Here is a 17,480-nt window from a genome sequence, read left to right on the forward strand (position 1 = left end):
TTTTTTAAAAAACAGTATCAACTGGCTTTGTTTAGTTTTCTTCTCTAATCATATAGCTATTTACAAAAGCCACACAGGCCAATTATCTACTTCTCAAATTATTACTCAAATTACTCTCATATTACTATTTACTTACTAACTGCTAGTGGCATATTAATATGAGTCCTTCTATTCATTCTGTGGTCTGTGCAACTTCTACATTTGTAGTCATATTGTACTTAAAATTTTTTGCTTAAAATTATATCATAATCATCTGGCCCTAATATTACAGTTTTCTCTTTTCTCCTGAAAATCACCTATATCATTTCCAAAGTTATGCTGTTTTGAGCAATATGGATTGTCTTAAACTCAGAGTTTTTCTATTTTAATTTAGAGTCATATTCAGTATAGATTCCCAAAAATTAAATCAAAGCATAAAAATTTCAAGGATGTTATTGACAAATAGTTATCTACAAAGCTGTATGAATTTACTTTGCTACAAGCAATAGGAGAGAGCTTTGTCAGATTAGAGATATTTTATAGAGAAACTTTAATTTGGGAGGTTAAAAATTAGGATATCAGACTATAATTCCTTCTTGTGCTAAGGAAGTATTAGCTAAAAGAAAAAAGTCTTACCTGAGAAAGCAATCTAGTTTCTCGTTTCAGTTTTTCTGCTTCAAGAAAACACCCCTCTAAGGAATAAAGTTCTTCAAGTTCTTCATTTCTCCTTTCTAGATGCTATTGCATGGGGAGAGATACAGTGTGTTTGTGTTTCACAAGGAGTATCATCTAAAATTTACTTGGCAAAGTAGTAGTTTCAAAATGAATACTAAAATGAGTTTGACTACATGTGGCATTTCCAAAAGGTTTCAACTGAAAATGATTTGCAAAGTGTAATTTGCAGACTTCGGGTGGGTCCCCAAGTCTCTTCTTTCAGGATCTGCAAGGTCAAATCTACTTTCATAAGAATACTAAAACATTCTTAGCCTTTTCTGTAGTGTATGCATTTGCACTGATGGTAAAACTGATGGTGCAAGCCGGTGTAAAACTGCTTGCACCTCAGCGCAAATCAAGGCATGAACTGTAGTTGTAGTCATATTCTTTGGGGAGGAGGGTGATAAACAGCCAGTTTTGCACAAGAATGACCTGTTGAACAAGTGGAAATCATTAATTTGATTAGATATTAACTCTTAAGTATGTCTTTTTAATATTCTGTGTGATAAAGTGAGAATAAGCATAAAGCACATCTGCTACGTATCAAAGGACAATGCTTTCTTGAGAAATAAATACTGGTACAATTATTTGACTATTTTGGCAGACAGTCTCTGAAGAATGAATGAATTGAACATGTCCCTTCCAGCAAATGACTCAAAGTATTTGTTATCAATGAAAAAATTAAAGCTTTCAAGTAGGATTTTGAATTTTAGAAAATTGGAATCTACAAGTGTGAGCTTTACCATTCCCAATCCTCAAAAACTTTTTTAATTTGATTGGAGATATTAATACATGTGAGTTCTTTGAAAATAAACAAAATATGTCAACATTTGGAAGCAAATAATTCAGTGAACCAAAATTTTCCAAGCAACCAATGCATGATGTTGAAAAATCATGCATGGATACAAGATCTATTTAAAGTGTAAGACATCAATATTTTAGTGTAACAAAGTATGAGAAGTTCATTGATATGGCTTCAGATCCACGTTAAGAAACAATCGCTTACTGAGTTTGGGTATAGTATCAAAGAACAACATCCACAATTATCTGAAAGGCTATTACAATATTCCTTTTTCCAACTATATGTTTGTGTGAAGCCAGATGTTCTTCATATATTTCAATCAAACAACACATTATAAAAGATGGAATACTGAAGCAGGTATGAGAATCCAGTTGTCTTCCAAGTCAGACATTAGAGATTTAAAAAATATAAACAAAGCCATTCATTTCCCTAATTTAAAAAATAATTTATTAATAGCTTTCTGTAACTCTTCACAACATATAAAAACATCAAATTATTAGGCTGTACACCTAAAATGAATATAGTGTTATATGTCAATTATATATCAATTATATTTTACACATATAATTATATATAGTTTTCTTTCTTAAAGATGTTAATGTGTTTATTTTTAGTAATGTTTAACAAAGTTTAATGTCTATTAATATAATAAATGTTTTTAAATTTCTCAGTTTTAATTTCTAACATGGTAAATACTGGTAGATATAGCTTACATAACAAAAGCTCCTTGGGAATCTTCAATTTTTATTAATGAGGTTTTGTTCTAGCATCAAAATATTTCAGAACTATTGTTCTGAAACATTCTGATGAAAGAGAAGTGAAACTAAAAATGGAGAGGTAGAATTTGAATTTCTTTTAGTCCTTGATAATCTACAAAACAATAAAGATATAATTATATTGGAGAGTAATAACTTAATGGTTATAAGCATGTGCTCTCAAGCAAGACTTCTTATGCCTAAGTCCTAACTGCAACTTATTTGTTGCTTCATTTCTCTGTTACTCAAATTCCTTATCTGTGAAATGTGGATAATAATATCTCACTAACCTTAGGGTGAGATTAAATGAGTTAAACCAGTTCATAAAGGCCTAAAATATTATTGGTACCTATGGGAGAGAATGACATTAAATGGCCAAATGACCTGATAGCCACATATTTTGTCTTCATCAATAATTATTAATTTACTTTTGCTTCAAGTTGCTGCCATTTTTCATTCTCAATTCGTTGTATTTCAAGTCTTTCCATTTCTTCTTTTTCATGTTTTAGACGGGCTTCCTCTAAAGAACCAAAACAATTTTGTCTCAGTGATTAAATCAATCTGGTTTTAAGCTCTTAAATTACTTCAAATATTTTCAAGATGTAGTGATGGTGGAATGTTTTATAGAAATCACAACGTTTATTATGTGGTAGAAATAAGACAAATGCCAGATTTCTTTCACAAAGTAACATGATTCAATCTTTCTGGCCAAATAGACTCACAATGACATTTCTCTTCTCCAAAAAGCTCATAGCATTCCAATAATGACTTCAATCAATAAAAAATGACAGATCTATCACGGGCAATTAAGGAGAGGTAAACTCTCCAGAAGATTTCCATTATCTTGCGACATTTACATAATCAGAAGCAATTATTTTGATTTTCTCTTGCTTTCAATATTAAAAACAAAATATGAAATATATGTTGAAGAATATGAGTTTAATCCAATATAAAACATTCTCCAAGATCTAGATCCTAATATTGTATTATCATCATGGGTCACCTTAAAAGGATTTATGTAAGTATAAATAAAAAAATCAATATGGAACCTGAGGACAGACTTTTAAAGCCTGAATATGAATCCACAGATGTTCTTAGTGCTAAAAACTAAACCACTTGAAATATTCAGATTTTTTAAATCTCTTTTTTGGATTTTTAAATAACCAATTTTTTTTTTATTTTAGCTGACATTTTTTATCAAATGACAGTCTTCTTTAATTTTGGCAAATAAATGTTATTAAATTATAAGAACTTAGGCTGTTGTATCTCTTGTGTATATTTCCTATATTTAATTGAGTTTCAGAATTCTTATTGTACTCCATATTTCATCAGTAAACATAAATACTTCAAGGGTTGTCAGAATTAGAAAATAAAAATACATGGTGCTCAGCTGAATTTGAATATCAGATAAATAGTGGATTTGTTAAACTTGGATTAAGTATGTCCCAGTTATTACACAAGACAAATTGTCCTAAATTTTCCATCGTTTATCTTAAATTCAGATTTAACTGGGCCTCCTGTATCTTATCTGGCAACTAACTCCAAGATCTATCTGGAAGTTGACTGGTGTATATTAATAGAATTTTCTGGGTACCCTTAGAATAGTAGGTATTTTTTAAATTCTTTAATAAAATATCAACTGGAATACAGAAATACCAACCAATTGTTAGTATTATCTGCATATGAAAATAGTATCACTGTGTATTTTGTACCTTCCTCTTTTTGTCGTCTCTCCTCTTCCTCTTGTAGCCGCTTCAATCGTTCAGCTTTGGTGATCTTTTTCTTACCACCAGACTTAACAAAGGTCACGACATAAAACAAGGCTATTAACATGCATCTAAATTATTTAAAAACATATATAACACAAATAGTCATGAAAAGACTTTTCATAACTACTGTGGCCAAGAAAGACTTGGCCAGTCTTTCACTCATTCAAGTAAGACTGCTTATTATGCTCAAAGACTTAACTCAATGCACTGAGGAATAAGTATGGAAACAAGAAAAACAAGCATATAAATGATTCAGTGGTAACAGTGACTGTAACAAGTATATACAGTTTAAATAAATCTCTCTTTCCCAGTTTCCACATTTTCAAAATGGTGCTAAATAAAACCTCCTTTCACTGCTGTAAGGGTTAAAACAAATGTAAAAACAGTTTTCATATACTGCCAGCTGTTACAAAATATTTTTATTACTAATAGACATATAAAGTTATACTGCAAATTTAGAGGAAAGAGATCATTTTCAAGAGTTGGGATCCAGTAAAATTTTTATAGAGCAGATACTATTTAAGTTTGTGCCCCCCAAATTTTAACATTCAGATATGAGGGGAAGAAATCCCAAGAGAAGGGAAATGCAGGCATAAGATACAGGGTGGAAAGGCCCACACGTTCAGTGTAGCCTGAGAAGGCTCCAAGAAGAGGTGAAATGGAAATGAGAATGGAAAGTAGGCTGGAGCCTATGCTATAGAGTTTGGACATGATTCTAAAAGAACTGGAAATCCCCTTAAATTTTTTGAGAAGGGCTGTGGCTACTAAAAACGTAATTTTGAAAACTAACATGGTATTAGGGGAAAAAATGACTATAAAGAGGATACTATTTTGGTGACTATTAACACAAGTTAATAAAGTTATGACAATGGAAATGCAGAAAGAAGCATGGATCCAATAAATGTTTTATAAGATGACTTATTTGATTAGATTGCACCTGGAAGCAAGAAGAGAGGAAGGAGTCAGAAAAGAGTCAAAAGAACGGTGGTCCAGAACAAGTGTATTTGAAAGAGAAACTGTTTGAAGGAGTTTAAATATGATTAGCATGACGTGTTAGTGGTGCATCCAGGCAACGTTTGCAGGCGTTGGAATTTGAGAACTGTGGTCTAGCAAGGAGATCAGGGTTTCAGAATACAGATCTGAGAACTGACTGGGTGATAACCACCTGCCCTCCATTCTCCCTGTGCATATAGAAGCGTACCATTTACGTATAGGACTCAACATGAGCAACCCTTGTAATAAACAAACTCCTGGATGACCATCTTCTTTATGGCTCACCTGCTTCAGGAAGCACCACTGGAATCTCCAGTCCATTGGCCCTGCCACTTTGCATTGTTCATCAACCCCTCATGCCTCACTTGTTCTTTACCCAGGTTAAATTTCATCACCAAATTCACTAATTTACATATCTCCACCTCCACTATTTTTCCTTTACCTCTGAGAAGCTGAGTTCTAGTTCAAGTCAACTCTCCATTTATTCTGTGCTAGCAATATGAGCAGCTGAACCTTGCCAGAGAAAAATACAAGTGCTCAAATTTATGAGCACAAACTTTAAACAGGCTTGTAGCCCCATAGAGCATTCCAATTACTATTTCATTCTCTTCACTCTTCAGATCTCCAAAACTCCTCTCCACTGTCCTGCTCTTAGCTGTTGACCTTACCTCTTACATCACTAGAAACTTTGGAGAGAGAAGAATCTTTACATACCAAGTCTTTGAACCTCCGTGTATCCTTCTCTGCCTTCCTACCCATTTAGAGTGGAGGAACTTCTGCTATTTAAGGCTGAACCCGCCACTTCTACACTGGACCCCAACCCTTATTAACCCTACTCAAGACCTGGCTCCTGTAGTTAACACCTCTAGTTATTTATTAATTCCTCTCTCTGTGGATTTCAAATCCTTTTCCATCTTTTGCTACAATTCTGTTACCCTTTTATAGCAGACCACCTGGAAGGAGTTACCCATTGCTTCCACTTTCTCATTTTCTGCACAGCCCACTCCAAGCGGTCTTTCCTTCCCATTGCTCCATTAAACCCTCTCTCATCAAGGGACCTTAAAATGCCATGTTTCCAATGCCATTGGTCAAGTCTCAGCCCTCATTTTACTCATCTGACACCCTCATTTGGCAAGGTTTTTTTCCTTCTTGAAATATTTCCTTCACCAGACCTTCAGGTTTGTTCTGATTTTGCTTCTTCTCTCCCAGGTCCCTCTTTCTCAGACTTTTCTGGCCTTTCCTCCAGCTTTAGCTGTAGTTGATCAGTAACTTTTGAAATTATTTGCTCACATATTCCGTAAAAGAATTTTGAAAAATTGTATGTCCCTTCACACAAGTTGACATTGAAAACTTTTCATCACAAGCTTAAGTAGCTGAAAATGTTGTTCCTTCTGGTATATGATACATAAAGCTTTTACATCACTCCTTTATTTAAAATATATCCAATAGTATCTATATATTAGTGATATAATGACCAATATCATCAAGTTTTAAAAATGTGAACAAGCTTTTAATAAAATTTTTATCCTTTTCCTCTTTGAACTTATATTTCCATTCTACTTCCCTCACAGAATCTTATCCTAATGGTATATCCATGAAAACCTTTTGTTTATCCTATCATATTTATCTGTCACAAGAATATATATAAAAAAATCAATATTTTTATTTCCTTACCATTAAGCTTCTAAGTAATGAAAATTTTGCTCTGGATTGAGTTAATCTTATAATTATTTTCAGTATACAACACAAAGTAACATATAGCATTACAAATTTTGATAAGTAAATATTAAACATAAAAAGTAATCTTTTGCTGGATATGTATCTCTTGATGAGAATGGTTGGCTTTTTTTTTCCTTGGTTAGGTCATGATCCATGGACAATTGTTCACTATTGACGAATGAACAAGATTCAGATGGAATCTATTTTAATTTTTAATTTTTACAAATATAAGAAATGAGAGATCCAGCTTCTATTAAAAGCCAATGGGAGTAGGCTTGTTACACCTGTATCATGCAGTTATTTGAATTCTTTCCAGATCATGTGCTAAAAATTATACTGATTTACAAAAAAGAATTACCCCTAGAGAAAATTGCTGATGCTTGTGATGGTTGTTTGCTTTTCTCTAATTTATTACAAAGGTATGTATTCCTAAACAATATAGTTTGCTTATTTTTAACTTTACATAAACCCAATGATACTTTATGTATACATTTGTAATGGACTTCTTAATGTAGCAAAGTATACAAAACATAAATTTACCATTTTAACCATTTTTAAATGTGCACTGCAGTTCAGGAGCATTAAATACACTCACAGTTTTGTACAACCATCACTACCTCTCTTCTCCAGAACGTTTCATCTCCCAAAATGACAATCTGTATCCATTAAACATTAACTCCTCCTTCTCCCCCAGCTCCAGCTCCTGTCAACCACCATTCAACTCTCTGTCTCTGAGTTTGAGTACTCTAGATATTTCATATAATTAGAATACTACAATATTTGTCCTTCTGGGGATTTACTTCTTTATACACTGTGGTGTTTGTAAGATTCATCCATGTAATGGATACAGCTGAAGCTGTATGTTTTCACTGTGGACTAGTAACTCATTAATTTGTCCATTCTCCTACTGAGAGGCACCAGATGGTTTCTAGTTTGTTACTATCATGAATAATGTTGCTCTAGGCCTTCAAGTGTATGCACCCTGGTGTCCATTTGCAAGAGTTTCTCTATGGTGTTTACCTAGGAGTATAACTGGTAGGTATGTACATTTTCAATGTTAACGAACTTCCAAAGTAATTATTCTAATTTATACTCCCATAATCATTATCCAAATCAGTATCTGTTAACTTCAGTACTTTGCTTCTCTCGTAGTTTTTGTTTTTGTTTTGTTTTGTTTAATATAGGTACCTTTAACAGGCTAAGGAAATGCCCTTCAACCTGTTAAATGTGAAAGTACAGTAATTGAATTTCTAAAACCTAATTGTATTCATTTAGTTTCTTATATTAAACCAATTCTGCCTTCCTGGAATAAACTAAATTGGTCATTATTTATTATCATTCTATATACTTCCAAATTGAGCTCAGTAACATTTTGTTTACAGATTTTGTATTTATGAATGGGCTTCAATTTTCCTTTCTCATACTATTCTCAGGCTATCCAGCTAACTCAAAATGAATCATGAGTGTTCCTTTTTCATGTTCTGGAAGAGTTTTTATAAAAATGAAATTATTTATCTCTAAATTAAGAACTAGCTAACACAGACTTGTAGACCTAGAATTTTCTTTCTGGTAAGATTTTTTACCACTGATTTAATTTCTTAAATGACTATAGGGCTGTTAAAAGTTTTCTACTTCATCATGAAAAAGACTAAGTTTTTTTTTCTGGCTATTTGTCTAGTTCATCTAAACCTTCTAATTTATTGACATATAAAATAATAATAACATAAAATGTCATTTATTGTTAAAGTTATGTATCTCTTTTCATTCCTAGTATTATTTATGCCTCTCATTCTTCTTGAAAAAATTACTAGAGAATTGTCAATTTTATCAATATTTTCAAAAGAAATAAATTGTGGACTGTTCATTCAATGAAAATATTGAATGGCTAAGATTTGTCAGGCATTTGATATATACCAGTAAACAAATTAATACAGATAGCCTACTGAACATCAAAGCTTAGCCTAGCTACCTTAAATGTGCTCAGAATACCTACATTAGCCTACAGTTGGATAAAATCATCTAACACAAAGCCTATTTTATAAACTGTTAAATATCTCATGTTATTTATTGCATACTGTACTGAAAGTGAAAACATAATGGGTGTAGGAATAGAGAACGGTTTTACGTGTTACTTACCCTCATGATTGTACAGCGGACTAGGAACTGTGCCTCCCTGCCCCATATCACAAGAAACATATCAGACGACATACATATCACTAACCGCAGAAAACATCAAAATTCTAAGTATAGCTTTTAATGAACATATATTGCTTTTGCATCATCATTAAGTTAAAAAATGTAAATCAAACCATTATAAATTGGAGACCATGTCTACATTGCTCCTAAATTAGGACTCAAAGTATGGATATGAGCAATAAGACATCTCCTTGCTTTTTCCCTTTTTTTTACAGTTCCCTGCTGGGGGGGAGTACCTGGGCACCATTCTCAATTTATTCAAATAAAATCGATTCAAATAAAAGTATTCCAAGTTCTGTAAAATCTCTTCATAGTTGAATATCAACATTTCACTAATAATTGCATTTTAGTAGTCATTTCATAATACATATGTATATCAAATCATCATGTTATATACCTTAAACTTGCACAATGTTATGTCATTATATATCAAAAAAGCTGCAGGGAAAAAAATATAAACTTCACGAGGACAAAACTTCTATCTTGCTGCTGCTGTCTTAATACCTAGATCACTGCCGAATCAATTAAATAAGTATTCCTCCATATTTTTGCAAGGATCTTCATTCCTACCTTGTTTGTGGTAGCAAAAAATAGGGACAACATAAAAATCATAGTACATACTTCCAATGGGATATGATGCAGCTGTGAAAAGAAGTGATGTATTTCTCAATGAGCCAAAACAAAAGGTTTTGTTTTGTTTTGTTTCAAATATATACTTATTCCTTCACATCTGTGATGCCATCAGAAGTAAAATGTACCTTTAAATTATTACTACCAAAACAGGAAATGCCAAGATGTGTGCCCAACTGGAAACACCTATACAAACCTGGATGTAGGTAAAGACAAATGAGCCCACAGCACAGAAAGATACAGCAAGGACACTTAGATATCTCAATCTTGAAAAAGAATAAGGAAAATAACATTTCCTATCCCTGTGGCTTGCATATCATTAGTGTGGTCCCAAAACTCTCAAGCAGAGAATTTAAAGTAGTTACCATGTTAGTGGAAATCCCAAGTGACTGACAGAAGCAAACATCCCCTCTGGAAGAAATGGGTGTCAATTCAGGACTACAGAGATTGTATGACACTAATGACCATAAAATACATCTCAATTTCAGTACTACTAAAATGTAAAAAGGTGAGTACCCTGCAATTAATTAAGTATAATATTGTTCAGCAATAGAAGATGCAGAATGCTTCCATTTGTGGGGAGAAAAGGAGTGTGATGTGTGTACTCTTTAATGCTTAGAAAATCTATGAAAAGATTTGCCGTGGCTCTTCCAGTCTTGAGTAGAAGGTAATTTTCAACTTTTATCCTACTTAATGCAATACCATGTGCATTTATTACTTTTTAGCTTAAAAAAAACTTTAAGAAATCTAAAAGAATAAAATGTATCTTTCATTGTTTCCTAATTATACTGTAAATTCCCTCTATAGACATACCTCATCCCCAAACCATAATCTTTAAGAATGGAATAATTAAAAAGTGAGTAACTGGAGAGGCGGAGCCAACATGGCGGCGTGAGTAGGACAGTGGGAATCTCCTCCCAAAAACATATATACTTTTGAAAATACAACAAACACAACTAGCCCTAAAAGAGAGACCAGAAGACGCAGGACAGTGGCCAGACTGCAGCTACACCAGCGAGAACCCAGCGACTGGTGAAAGGGGTAAGATACAAGCCCCGGCCCTGCGGGACCCGAGCGCCCCTCCCCCCAGCTCCCGGCGGGAGAACAATAGGCAGAGCGGGAGGGAGACGGAGCCCAGGACTGCCGAACACCCAGCCCCAGCCATCCGGGCCAGAGCGCAGACACAGTACATGCCCAGGGGGCCCTGGATACTGGGGGAACAGGGAGTAAGACCTCTGAGCGGGTGCTGAAGCTGATGCCCCTGTGACAAAGAAAAGCGGGGGCTTTTTGAAAGTCTTAAAGGGACAGGGACTTAACAGCTTGACGGAAACAACCCAGGTCACAGTACAGCAGCTGGAAATTACAGGGAAAACCGGGTGCACTAACCCCCTGGGCAACAGCTCTGAGACCCCTCACGGAGGCAAACAGTCAAGCAGCCCCCCCATCCATCACCCCACCGGGTGCTGCGAAAGCAGAGAAGCAGCCTGAGACAAATTCCGCCCACAGAAAGGGAAATTTCTCCCTTCCGGCCAGGCAAGACACAAAGACCCACTCTACACGCAATTACCCAACACAAGCCACTAGGGGTCGCAGTTGCCCCAGTAAAGAAAGGCCAGTAGCAAGTGAAAAGTTTGGCCCTCCCAGCTGACAGTCAATAGCACCTGTCAACATGAAAAGGCAAAAAAATATGATCCAGACAAGACTAACCCAGACAGCTTCAGCATCTGCTACATCTTCCCCTGAGAAGGAATCTGGGGAGATAGATTTAGCCAGTCTACCTGAAAAAGAATTCAAAACAAAAGTCATAACCATGCTGATGGACTTGCAGAGAAATATGCAAGAACTAAGGAAGGAGAATTCAGAAATAAAACAAGCTCTGGAAGGACTTCAAAACAGAATGGACGAGATGCAAGAGACCATTAATGGACTAGAAAACAGAGAACAGGAACGCAGAGAAGCTGATGCAGAGAGAGATAAAAGGATCTCCAGGAATGAAAGAATTTTAAGAGAGCTGAGTGATCAATCGAAAAGGAACAATATAAGAATCATAGGTATTCCAGAAGAAGTAGAGAGAGAAAAGGGGATAGAAAATGTCTTTGAAGAAATAATTGCTGAAAATTTCCCCAAACTAGGGGAAGAAATGGCCTCTCAGACCACAGAGGTACACAGAACTCCCATGACAAGGGATCCAAGGAGGGCAACACCAAGACACATAATAATTAAAATGGCAAAGATCAAAGACAAGGACAAAGTATTACAAGCAGCCAGAGAGACAAAAAAGGTTACCTACAAAGGAAAACCCATCAGGCTATCATCAGACTTCTCAACAGAAACCCTACAGGCCAGAAGAGAATGGCATGATATACTTAATGCAATGAAACAGAAGGGCCTCGAACCAAGACTACTGTATCCAGCACGAATATCATTTAAATATGAAGGAGGGATTAAACAATTCCCAGACAAGCAAAAGTTGAGGGAATTTGCCTCCCACAAACCACCTCTACAGGGCATCCTACAGGGACTGCTCTAGATGGGAGCACTCCTAAAAAGAGCACACAACAAAACACCCAACATATGAAGAAGGGAGGAGGAGGAATAAGAAGGGAGAGAAATAAAGAATCATCAGATTGTGTTTATAATAGCTCAACAAGCGAGTTAAGTTAGACAGTAAGACAGTAAAGAAGCTAACCCTAAACCTTTGGTAACCACAAACTTAAAGCCTGCAATGGCAATAAATTCATACCTTTCAATAATCACCCTAAATGTAAATGGACTGAATGCACCAATCAAAAGACACAGAGTAATAGAATGGATAAAAAAGCAAGATCCATCCATATGCTGCTTACAAGAGACTCACCTCAAACCCAAAGACGCGCACAGACTTAAAGTCAAGGGATGGAAAAAGATATTTCAAGCAAACAACAGAGAGAAGAAAGCAGGTGTTGCAATTCTGGTATCAGACAAAACAGACTTCAAAATAAAGAAAGTAACAAAAGACAAAGAAGGACATTACATAATGATAAAGGGCTCAGTCCATCAAGAGGATATAACCATTATAAACATATATGCACCCAATACAGGAGCACCAACATACCTGAAACAAATATTAACAGAACTAAAGGAGGAAATAGAATGCAATGCATTCATTCTAGGAGACTTCAACACACCACTCACTCCAAAGGACAGATCCACCAGACAGAAAATAAGTAAGGACACAGAGGCACTGAACAACACACTAGAACAGATGGACCTAATAGACATCTACAGAACTCTACATCCAAAAGCAACAGGATACACGTTCTTCTCAAGTGCACATGGAACATTCTCCAGAATAGACCACATACTAGGACACAAAAAGAGCCTCAGTAAATTCCAAAAGATTGAAATCCTACCAACCAACTTTTCAGACCACAAAGGCATTAAACTAGAAATAAACTGTTCAAAGAAAGCAAAAAGGCTCACAAACACATGGAGGCTAAACAACACGCTCCTAAATAATCAATGGATCAATGACCAAATCAAAATGGAGATCCAGCAATATATGGAAACAAATGACAACAACAACACTAAGCCCCAACTTCTGTGGGACGCAGCAAAAGCAGTCTTAAGAGGAAAGTATATAGCACTCCAAGCATATTTAAAAAAGGAAGAGCAATCCCAAATGAACGGTCTAATGTCACAACTATCGAAATCGGAAAAAGAAGAACAAATGAGGCCTAAGGTCAGCAGAAGGAGGGACATAATAAAGATCAGAGAAGAAATAAATAAAATTGAGAAGAATAAAACAATAGCAAAAATCAATGAAACCAAGAGCTGGTTCTTCGAGAAAATAAACAAAATAGATAAGCCTCTAGCCAGACTTATTAAGAGGAAAAGAGAGTCAACACAAATCAACAGTATCAGAAATGAGAAAGGAAAAATCACAACAGATCCCGCAGAAATACAAAGAATTATTAGAGACTACTATGAAAACCTATATGCTAACAAGCTGGGAAACCTAGGATAAATGGACAACTTCCTAGAAAAATACAACCTTCCAAGACTGACCCAAAAAGAAACAGAAAATCTAAACAGACCAATTACCAGCAACGAAATTGAAGCGGTAATCAAAAAACTACCAAAGAACAAAACCCCCGGGCCAGATGGATTTACCTCGGAATTTTATCAGACATACAGGGAAGACATAATACCCATTCTCCTTAAAGTTTTCCAAGAAATAGAAGAGGAGGGGATACTCCCAAACTCATTCTATGAAGCTAACATCACCCTAATACCAAAACCAGGCAAAGACACCACCAAAAAAGAAAACTACAGACCAATATCCCTGATGAACGTAGACGCAAAAATACTCAACAAAATTTTAGCAAACCGAATTCAAAAATACATCAAAACCATCGTACACCATGACCAAGTGGGATTCATCCCAGGGATGCAAGGATGGCACAACATTCGAAAGTCCATCAATATCATCCACCACATCAACAAAAAGAAAGACAAAAACCACATGATCATCTCCATAGATGCTGAAAAAGCATTTGACAAAGTTCAACATCCATTCATGATAAAAACTCTCAGCAAAATGGGAATAGAGGGCAAGTACCTCAACATAATAAAGGCCATCTATGAAAAACCCACAGCCAACATTATATTGAATAGCGAGAAGCTGAAAGCATTTCCGCTGAGATCGGGAACTAGACAGGGATGCCCACTCTCCCCACTGTTATTTAACATTGTACTAGAGGTCCTAGCCACGGCAATCAGACAAAACAAAAAAATACAAGGAATCCAGATTGGCAAAGAAGAAGTCAAACTGTCACTATTTGCAGATGACATGATACTGTACATAAAAAACCCTAAAGACTCCACCCCAGAACTACTAGAACTGATATCGGAATACAGCAAAGTTGCAGGATACAAAATCAACACACAGAAATCTGTGGCTTTCCTATATACCAACAATGAACCAACAGAAAGAGAAATCAGGAAAACAACTCCATTCACAATTGCATCAAAAAAAATAAAATACCTAGGAATAAACCTAACCAAAGAAGTGAAAGACTTATATTCTGAAAACTACAAGTCACTCTTAAAAGAAATTAAAGGGGACACTAACAGATGTAAACTCATCCCATGCTCATGGCTAGGAAGAATTAATATCGTCAAAATGGCCATCCTGCCCAAAGCAATATACAGATTTGATGCAATCCCTATGAAACTACCAGCAACATTCTTCAATGAACTGGAACAAATAATTCAAAAATTCATATGGAACCACCAAAGACCCCGAATAGCCAAAGCAATCCTGAGAAAGAAGCATAAAGTAGGGGGGATCTCACTCCCCAACTTCAAGATCTATTATAAAGCCATAGTAATCAAGACAATTTGGTACTGGCACAAGAACAGAGCCACAGACCAATGGAACAGACTAGACAATCCAGACATTAACCCAGACATATATGGTCAATTAATATTTGATAAAGGAGCCATGGACATACAATGGCGAAATGACAGTCTCTTCAACAGATGGTGCTGGCAAAACTGGACAGCTACATGTAGGAGAATGAAACTGGACCATTGTCTAACCCCATATACAAAAGTAAACTCAAAATGGATCAAAGACCTGAATGTAAGTCATGAAACCATTAAACTCTTGGAAGAAAACATAGGCACAAACCTCTTAGACATAAACATGAGTGACCTCTTCTTGAACATATCTCCCCGGGCAAGGAAAACAACAGCAAAAATGAACAAGTGGGACTATATTAAGCTGAAAAGCTTCTGTACAGCAAAAGACACCATCAATAGAACAAAAAGGATCCCTACAGTATGGGAGAATATATTTGAAAATGACACATCCGATAAAGGCTTGACGTCCAGAATATATAAGGAGCTCTCACGCCTCAACAAACAAAAAACAAATAACCCAATTAAAAAATGGGCAAAGGAACTGAACAGACGGTTCTCCAAAAAAGAAATACAGATGGCCAACAGACACATGAAAAGATGCTCCACATCGCTAATTATCAGAGAAATGCAAATTAAAACTACAATGAGGTATCACCTCACACCAGTAAGGATGGCTGCCATCCAAAAGACAAACAACAACAAATGTTGGCGAGGCTGTGGAGAAAGGGGAACCCTCCTACACTGCTGGTGGGAATGTAAACTTGTTCAACCATTGTGGAAAGCAGTATGGAGGTACATCAAAATGCTCAAAACAGACTTACCATTTGACCCAGGAATTGCACTCCTAGGAATTTACCCTAAGAATGCAGCAATCAAGTATGAGAAAGATCAGTGCACCCCTATGTTTATCGCAGCACTATTTACAATAGCCAAGAATTGGAAGCAACCTAAATGTCCATCGATAGATTAATGGATAAAGAAGATGTGGTACATATACACAATGGAATACTACTCAGCCATAAGAAAAGGGCAAATCCAACCATTTGCAGCAACATGGATGGAGCTGGAGGGTATTTTGCTCAGTGAAACAAGCCAAGCAGAGAAAGAGAAATACCAAATGATTTCACTCATCTGTGGAATATAAGAACAAAGGAAAAACTGAAGGAACAAAACAGCAGCAGAATCACAGAACTCAAGAATGGACTAACAGGTACCAAAGGGAAAGGGACTGGGGAGGATGGGTGGGTAGGGAGGGATAAGGGGGGTAGAAGTAGGGGGGTATTAAGATTAGCATCCATAGCGGGGTGGGAGAAAGGGGAGGGCTGTACAACACAGAGAAGACAAGTAGTGATTCTACAACAGGTTGCTACGCTGATGGACAGTGACTGTAAAGGAGTATATAGGGGGGACCTGGTATAGGGGAGAGCCTAGTAAACAAAGTATTCGTCATGTAAGTGTAGATTAATGATTAAAAAAAAAAATGCAGGACATATAAAAGTGTAGGCAAAGGGTCTGTTTGTGTTTATACAGAGGATCAAAGCCTAATTTGGCTACCCCGAAAATGAACTAAGATACGATATGAAAGAGAACTTCCAACATCAGCACTCTCGGGAAGACTCACGACAGAAGATGATCAGAAAAAAAAAAAAAAAAAAAAAAACTTCAACAAAGATCCACGCACTGTCACAGGTGTAGATGCACTCATCCCACCAGTTCCTGGACTTGCCATGGGAATGATGAAGGAGATATCTAAGCTGGCCTGTGCATACAGTAAAACAACAAATTTGACTGGATCTATACTGTTGGAACTCAACCAAGAATTTGGAGAAGTGCAAATTGTAGCGCTCCAAAATCTTACAACCACAGACTATTTATCGTTAAAAGAACATATGGGATATGAACAGTCCCCAGGAATGGGGTGTTCTAGTTTATCTGAATTCTCTCAGACTGTTTAAGTTCAGTCAGACAATATCCACCATATCATAGATAAGTTTTCACAAATGCCTAAGGTGCCTAACTGGTTTTCTTGGTTTCACTGGAGATGGCTGGTAACTACAGGTATGCTTTGGTTAGGTAACTATATTCCTATTATGTTAATGTGTGTGCACAATTTAATTAGTCGTTTAAAACCTATCCATGCTGAAGTTACTCTACAAGAAGATATGTCAAAGAAATAATCAATCTTCCCAGGTTTTCTTCTGCCTGCTACTTCTGTAGCTTTTCTTCTTCCTACCTAATCACAACCTTTAAATAGAACTCGTGCCACATGTCGAATTTACCGAGTATCATAATTCTTCCAAGTGGTAAAGACACCTCAAGACAAATGCTAGGCATAGAAGCCACAGGGCATAAATATGCAAAGAAGTAAAAAGCTAACCTTTTCAAACGATAAGGCTTCTCTCTCACTTACCAACTTAACATTTCCCTGTATGGCCCCGGAAGATGACTGGTTAGCCAGAGACGGGTAAGATTCCTCAAGGGAGGAACAACCTAAGACAGGCACAGTCGCAGGGGGCC

The 17,480-nt window shown here is 36.1% G+C and overlaps 1 protein-coding gene across 5 annotated transcripts in view; it reads right to left on the minus strand.

The window, feature by feature from the left end:
• Positions 1 to 17,480, minus strand: part of DNAI7 (dynein axonemal intermediate chain 7) — a 76,461-nt gene that overhangs the window by 53,672 nt on the left and 5,309 nt on the right. For 2 of the 5 annotated variants that reach the window (XM_036889541.2, XM_036889540.2), the window contains 3 exons: positions 3,963 to 4,044; positions 2,679 to 2,770; positions 616 to 717 (listed from right to left, as the gene is read on the minus strand). In XM_036889541.2, the coding sequence (XP_036745436.2) occupies positions 616 to 717; positions 2,679 to 2,770; positions 3,963 to 4,044 (276 nt within the window). Of the gene's footprint in view, positions 1 to 615; positions 718 to 2,678; positions 2,771 to 3,962; positions 5,464 to 17,480 lie in introns of those variants that run through there. The other 3 variants (XM_057491741.1, XM_057491740.1, XM_036889543.2) reach the window with 2 other exon arrangements.

Source organism: Manis pentadactyla, chromosome 14 (assembly GCF_030020395.1).
Source record: "Manis pentadactyla isolate mManPen7 chromosome 14, mManPen7.hap1, whole genome shotgun sequence".
Lineage (NCBI taxonomy): Eukaryota > Metazoa > Chordata > Mammalia > Pholidota > Manidae > Manis > Manis pentadactyla.